General features: G+C 38.7%; 2 protein-coding genes across 2 annotated transcripts in view; one reads left to right on the top strand and one right to left on the bottom strand.

Annotated features, from left to right (window-relative positions):
- The first annotated feature begins 252 nt into the window (after nt 1-252).
- On the top strand, nt 253-3,076 carry LOC119588971. Its single transcript, XM_037937577.1, has 2 exons — nt 253-274; nt 2,326-3,076. Exon 2 carries the CDS (start codon nt 2,326-2,328, stop codon nt 2,896-2,898), a length of 573 nt encoding a protein of 190 aa, XP_037793505.1. The 5' UTR covers nt 253-274; the 3' UTR covers nt 2,899-3,076.
- A 3,775-nt stretch (nt 3,077-6,851) lies between these two features.
- Nucleotides 6,852-7,500, bottom strand: part of LOC119588960 — a gene marked incomplete at its 5' end in the record, with an annotated part of 701 nt that continues 52 nt past the window's right edge. Inside the window, one exon of the mRNA XM_037937570.1 lies at nt 6,852-7,500. This exon is cut by the window's right edge and continues 52 nt beyond it. Coding sequence (XP_037793498.1) covers nt 6,983-7,500 — 518 coding nt within the window.

Here is a 7,500-nt window from a genome sequence, read left to right as displayed (position 1 = left end):
CTTTTCCCCGAAGTCTCTCTTCCTCCCTCCTTTCTCTTTCGAAATCTCATTGCTGAATCAAGAATATAGCCAAGCTACTGCATCCTACTTGAAATGTACTTCTCGCATGGCACGTCTCATGCACTGCTTTCCTAGTAGTCTAGGTCAGATATACTCGCTCATTAGCATTCTAATATATCCTGCAATAACATCAACAACAACAGCATGCGGGTATATATAATGCTGCTAGGCCGTCAATCAGCATTTGGTCTCTCGTATCTGTAACAGGTTGAAGGTAAGTCTATCAGCTTCACTGGCCAGGGACACAGTCAGATGTGGGCTTAAGAAAAATAAGACTAATCTCAATTAAGAGCGATTATCTGGAAGTATAAAAGAAGAGAAAAAGAATAAGCAGATTAACTTATTAGTGCATTTACTTGTAGATATAGTGATTCTCCCATACGGGTGTTTTAAGTTACCTAATTCGTGATATACGAGAAATACACGATCTACGATATAATTCACTTTTCATACGGTTATAATATAAAGATGACCGAGCTTGAAAACCACTAGCTGATGGGGAAAACAATGGTTTGTGAAGATTTGGAACCGAAAAATAAACGGTGACGTGCTGTAAAAAAAAGAAAAAAAAAAGAGAAAAAAAAAGGGTGTCCATCCTTTTTTTTTTCTCAACGGTAGCGCTTCGGTGATCTTCACTGCAGCTGTCAGTATGATGTGTTGTTCATGATATAAACTATGGAATCTAATTATAATTATAGTTAATATAATTATCTGGAAGTAATATAAGGATAAGTAACAGTATATGCTGTTTCCATATTTCATCAGCATTTTTGACGTCAAAACATTTCCTGATTTCTTTAAAAATCTTGAAACTTTTTGTTCATTCCTGTTTTCGACGGAACTCCTATGTCAGATAGCTTGGTTTGGATTCATAACAAAACTTAGAATTTTCAAAATGCTTTCAGAGGAAGTTTGCTGTAGTTTCATGTCGACACAATTGTAAACGAACTAACAAACAAAATCATTAATTACTATGAAATTCTGCTGATATTATTATTTAGTTATTTTGTAGACAACAAATTATATAAACTACCAATTTGTCATCATGTCGGTGCCGATCAAATGTGTTGTATGAAGTGTAACAGTAGCTTAAAATCCTCTTGAAGATAAGTACATGCTATTTATAATAGTACTAATGGCCATTCCTGGAATGTTCGATGAGCGTTTAAACTGGTATTTGTTATTTCCAACTGAAATTATCAATTCAAAAGACCTATCTCTGCTATTGATAGCAGTGCTAAAAAGAATATAGACGATTTTTAATTTTTCGAAAGTTATTCATAATCCTTTACGCGTCATAATGCGCACATTTTGTTTTTTCTTTACCATCTCCGCTTACTGCTAAGCCAGGTCGAGGATAGATTTCCTCCTTGCTAAGTTCACTATCAGTACTAACAGCAACGTACAGTTGTTTTCTTTCGCGACTGCGAGGGGACTACGATGTCACGTTGTTTATATGGATGGCAAGCTGCTTGTTGGAACGATTTTTGACGAATTCAGCAAGACGGACCAAGCCATAGTTTGCTTGCGTTTCTCGTCAAAAATGCACCTATGGTATGAATATTCAGCCTTAAATGTCCCTTAGTCTTTCTGATCTCTTCATGTTTCATTTGACTACTGCTTGGCGTCTCCTTGGTTCTCCTTTCAACTTCTCTGGTCTCTAAGGCTTCACCGCAGAGAAAATTCCACTGTTCTGGAAAGGTACATATTCTCTCACTATACTGGGAGGGGAAATTCCAGATGAAAAGTAAGAAAGTTCGACTCTTTCTTGAGAACATCACTAACGCTCAGCCCTCTTTTACGGATTTTTACTTATTGATGAGAAAATGCATTTTGTGCTTCTATAAATCAGAAATACATGTTCTACCTCCATTTCGTAAATATCTATGGCCTTAACAGCCAGATAAAAAACATAATCCCACCAGCAATATATTTCGTAGCATTTCAGCTGAAGATAATGAGAGAACCTGCACCCTTTACATCTATGGAGAAACAGCTAGTCAAAAGCCTCTTCTTTGAGCTTCTGCACTCGCCTAGAAACCGATTTAGCAGTTTAGTTTAGTTTCGTCATGAAGGATTAATCTGACTTAATCAAATTTATGTCTGTATGTATCTAAAATCACATATATTAGAAAGAAATGGCATGGTAGTTACATATAATTGTGCTCCTTTCTGTTAGGCTATCAATTGCGCAAACTTTATCTATAAGAATCATTTTTATCATTTTTAACATAATCCAGATATGTATCTTGTATTTTCTTCCAGATGAACAGCGTTCTTATCCTTCTGGTTGCCGTCGGCCTCTCCTGCGTCATGGTAGCGCACGCCTCGCCCACCATAGGTTTGATGACCGGCTTCGGCGCCCTCAGAGCATCCCGATACCAACCCAAGCGGCGCTACCACGGGCCTGGCTATGGACGATACCACGGTCATGGATACAAGGCCCCTCGCAGAAGGTACAGGCCGCGCTTCGGCCGCTCAGTCGAAGCGCTCTCTGACGAGGAGGAAAGCCTGATCCTGTCCACCGTGGCACACCTGGATCCCGAAGGCTGCATTCCCAAGACGCTGTGCCTCCTGGAGGCGAAGGATGAGTCGGATCGCTCGCAGGACGAGACCCGGCTGCTGGAGATCTTCGCCAACAAAACTCGAGGCCTCACCTCCTATAGCGCCACCCCCGTCCTCGCCACACAATTAGGTGCTAACGCGCAGGACTCGGCCGCCTGCAAGAAGCTCTTCCCCAAGTGTTCGCTCGACGAGGAAGAGCTGATCGAAGTCCTGAATCTGGCGTGGGGCTGCGACTGCGACTCGGACCAGAGCCAGGACTCACGTTTGCTCTAGGGTGCACGGCGAGGCACGCACGTAGCTTATATTAAGCTGAATATATGGTAATATTGGTTATATATCATCCAGTTTTATATGATGAATGCTTGGGAATGTTGTATTGTGCTTCATTCTTGGTAAAACCCTTAATTTGGGTGGTCTGGTACATAATCTTAACATTCTATCTGAACATTTACGATCAGTCACAATAAAATATTTATTCTGCTCTGTTTTTTTTCTCTCTCACCTATGAAAAAAAAAACGTCTTCTCCCTTTTGTTTTTTCCGTTGTCTGTTTCTTTGTTTTTAGTACTTACTGATTCATATATTTTTGTTTCTGTTTAGAGTTATGAACATACCTTTGTTTTATCAATGCTTCATATACAAACTACTACTCACTGCTTTATTACGGTGTTAGTGTTTGTAAAGTTATCAGCCCAAGTTTTTAAACACCAAATGCAATATAATATACGCATACTGCTTAGATTATTACTTCACCAAACGAAATTTCATACTTATTTAATTCTAAGTTGAAATATAAACGAATTCAATAAGAGGTAGAATTAAACCGAAAGAAAAACAACACTGAAACGATGTACCAGGAAGTAAAACGATAAATGTTAAAAAAATAAATGAAACTGGAAATGTAATAAATGAAAACCCAAACACGATTCGCCAAGTAGTTCAGACAGGGATTCGAACAAGGTGTCAAACGAGTTCACAATTCAGTCGATATCTTCGGGTGAGAGAAAACATGGTTTTCAAATTGCAACTCGACTTCCTTCGCACACATGAGTATAGCCCCGTGGAAATGTGTTACTTAACGATGAATAGGTACACTTTTTGAACTTACTATGGTAAAACAGCTTCTAGCTCTTTTTCCAGGAAAGGAAAACATAAATAATCAAAGAAGCCAAACAATATATCCTATGAGAAGGACTGCTTTGTTTAGTTCTGATACTAAAATAGTTTTTGACTTATGCTTGGTTGCTAATGTATTTTAAAGAAAAAATGATAATTGTTATAAGTTTTGGTAATATGAATCCTGTGTTTAAATAAGTACTAGTTAATCCAAAAATATGTCCACTGTCTTTCCAAGGTCCATTACGTAACACATACCCACATTGCTTCTCCACCCCTCCTCCTCTTACATATTAATTTTTTTTGTGTGTGTAGTTCGATTTATGAAATGTAATATTCACGGCATGTATCTGTTATTATTGCATAATATGTTACGTGTTTGCAAAATTATGTATGCCCTCCTCCAATCCTCATATTTTGATTATGCATGCTCATATTCATAACTCTTTATCTACACACACATTTCCATAACCAGTATTATTCCCAGAGTTTTGACGACTATAAACATTCCTGATAACCTGATCATTTCTTAAGGCAGACGTGCTTCAGTTCCAAAAGCACCCTCTCTCAGAATGATTTGTATTACTTCCCTTTTCCTAGAACTGCAATTTAATTCACCCTAAGGGCATGGCCATCTCCTGCTTTCTTTGTCTTTCGTACCAAGTCGAAGTTTTGGCCGATGCGTCATTCTTTGTGTGGAGAGGGTTGTCTTCTTTATTCCCATTGTTACGTGTTTGTTAATTTCGTATAATTTAAGTTGCACTATTTATGATCTGCAAATGCAGTTAAATTATTGCATGCTCTTTGAAATGTATTTATTCGCGCACGCCTAGTGTTAAATCCTGTTTGTTTATTGGCGAAGGGTCGGAATTCTGGCCTGAATATTAGCATTACAAAGTCGGCGATAACATGCGATAATGGTGTTAAGTAGTCAGACATTTGGTCGTTCGTATCTGCAGCAGTATCTTTGGTCTGTTGTCTGATAAGGACTTACGTAAAAGAAAGAAATAACAGTAAGATGCTAATAGGTGATGCCAAAGGGTTTGGCCAAGTGTTGTGGAAGCGACAAAGAGACATGAGATTTTAGTAAGATTCTAATACCGAGGAAATTCTACAGGGAAGGTGCAACAACCTTGCACTATTTTACGAAGGAGATATATTGTGCCTCCTGATACAATCTCACTGCATTTGTTATTTTCCATATCTGGAGGGTGATACTACGATATTGTATACCTGATTAACTTTGCCTTTTTACGTGTATACTGTATATTTGTTGGTATTTCCCGATGGATTTTGTAAGTTTCCTTGTGCTTTTGCCAGTCGGATTAATCACTCGCAAATAATGGCACCAAATTAGAAAGACTTTGCAATACTTGCCTTTACATAGGTTTTACTTCTCTGAACCTGACGCTGTTGTGGCAGGTAAGGCATTTTTCGTCACGCGGGATTAACTTCAGATTTATTAAGTTGTATGTCCAAGTATGGACGAGTGTGTATTAAAATAAACGTCATGGGAGTTGAATAGAATAACGCTTCCTTATGATAGGGCAAAGGGAAAGTTGCTTCTCTATTAATCTATGAATATATATATATATATATATATATATATATATATATATATATATATATATATATATATATATATATATATATATATATATATATATATATATATATATATATATATATTATCCACATACGTATCATTTCTTTTCATTTAACTAACGAGACAACTGCTCGAATTGATGATTTCTGCATTAATGCGAGGAGCACAAAGAAAAGTATTATTTCTTGAATTTTAAACACGCGTTCCTAAAATCATGCCTAAAACAACGCTGGATTATCAAATAAATCAAGTTTTATTTTTATTACTAAGTTTATCCTGAAATATTAACAAGGGGAAACAAAATGCAAAAATGGAAAAAAAATCAATATGCTGAATGAAGTAATTAGATTTGCAAAGTAGTCCAGGTAGGGATTCCACGCAGGTACCGAATAGTTTATATTGCAAAGGGAGTCTGTATGCGAAGGAGGATGCTGTTCTTGCATGCAGCTCTAGACTTTCTCCGCAGACACAGATGCTTCCTCATGTAAAACCGTTACCTGACAATAACCTGCCCCACTAAACAACATTAACAATGAGAAACTTAACAGATAATTCTTCAATTTGGTCTCTCTCTCTCTCTCTCTCTCTCTCTCTCTCTCTCTCTCTCTCTCTCTCTCTCTCTCTCTCACGCACACACACACACGTGTGTGTGTGTGTGTGTGTTCTATATCAATTTATACATATGCATTTATATATATGTATACACACACACAAATATATATATATATATATATATATATATATATATATATATACACATAAATATATAGAAATAAACACACACACACACAAACATACACACACACACACACACATGCATACATGCATATACTCATGCGCATAGACACACACACACACACAAAACATATGTATATATGTATACTGATATATATGTATGCTGTATACATATATTTCCTTTTCTTCTCTTTTCTTTTACTTTCTTTCGACTTCTCCCCTCAGTGGTCGCCACAGCGGAATGATCCGCATCACAGTTTTAGCTTTATTTTTACTGCCGGATGCCCTTCCTGCCGCCAACCCTCCCCATTCATCCGGGCTTGGGACCGGTACGGAACATTCCTCTGGATTGTGGACCCCCATATCTGTAGACAATCAAAGTGAAGTTCCTTGCCCAAGGGAACAACGTGCCAACCGATGACTCGAACTCTCGAACTCAGATTGTCATTAAAGGCTTTGAGTCCGATACTCTAACCACTCGGCCACATATAGATGAATATGTATATATATATATATATATATATATATATATATATATATATATATATATATATATATATATATATATATATATATATGGTATATAAATATGTATGTACGCATATACATATGTACATTAAAATATATATATATGCAAAAAATACCCATGCTTAAACTCAATAAAGGCTAAACAACTCATTTCAAGTAGAAGGAAAAGGGGAGGTAGAGATATCTGAGGTGAACCAATGTTCGAACGTAGCAATATATTGAAATTGATAGCAAGGTCTTCCATAGCGAGTTTATTCCGTAAATGAAACAATGTAAAATATATAACAATTTACTAATAAAAGTAGGCAATGTCCAGGTAACATAATGATATATTCAGCTTAATATAAGCTACGTGCGTGCCTCGCCGCGCACCCTAGAGCAAACGTGAGTCCTGGCTCTGGTCCGAGTCGCAGTCGCAGCCCCACGCCAGATTCAGGACTTCGATCAGCTCTTCCTCGTCGAGCGAACACTTGGGGAAGAGCTTCTTGCAGGCGGCCGAGTCCTGCGCGTTAGCACCTAATTGTGTGGCGAGGACGGGGGTGGCGCTATAGGAGGTGAGGCCTCGAGTTTTGTTGGCGAAGATCTCCAGCAGCCGGGTCTCGTCCTGCGAGCGATCCGACTCATCCTTCGCCTCCAGGAGGCACAGCGTCTTGGGAATGCAGCCTTCGGGATCCAGGTGTGCCACGGTGGACAGGATCAGGCTTTCCTCCTCGTCAGAGAGCGCTTCGACTGAGCGGCCGAAGCGCGGCCGGTACCTCCTGCGAGGGGCCTTGTATCCATGACCGTGGTATCGCCCATAGCCAGGTCCGTGGAAGCGCCGCTTGGGTTGGTATCGGGATTTTCTGAGGGCGCCGTAGCCGGCCAGCAGACCTATGGTAGGCGAGGCGTGCG

The sequence above is a fragment of the Penaeus monodon genome, chromosome 3 (assembly GCF_015228065.2).
Source record: "Penaeus monodon isolate SGIC_2016 chromosome 3, NSTDA_Pmon_1, whole genome shotgun sequence".
In the NCBI taxonomy this organism is placed as follows: Eukaryota; Metazoa; Arthropoda; class Malacostraca; order Decapoda; family Penaeidae; genus Penaeus; species Penaeus monodon.
The sequence above is the reverse complement of the archived record's forward strand: the minus strand, read 5'-3'. Positions and strand labels throughout refer to the sequence as shown.

Excerpts from the sequence above, each read along its gene's own strand:
- LOC119588971 (XM_037937577.1), top strand. The coding sequence starts at position 2,326 with ATGAACAGCGTTCTTATCCTTCTGGTTGCCGTCGGCCTCTCCTGCGTC.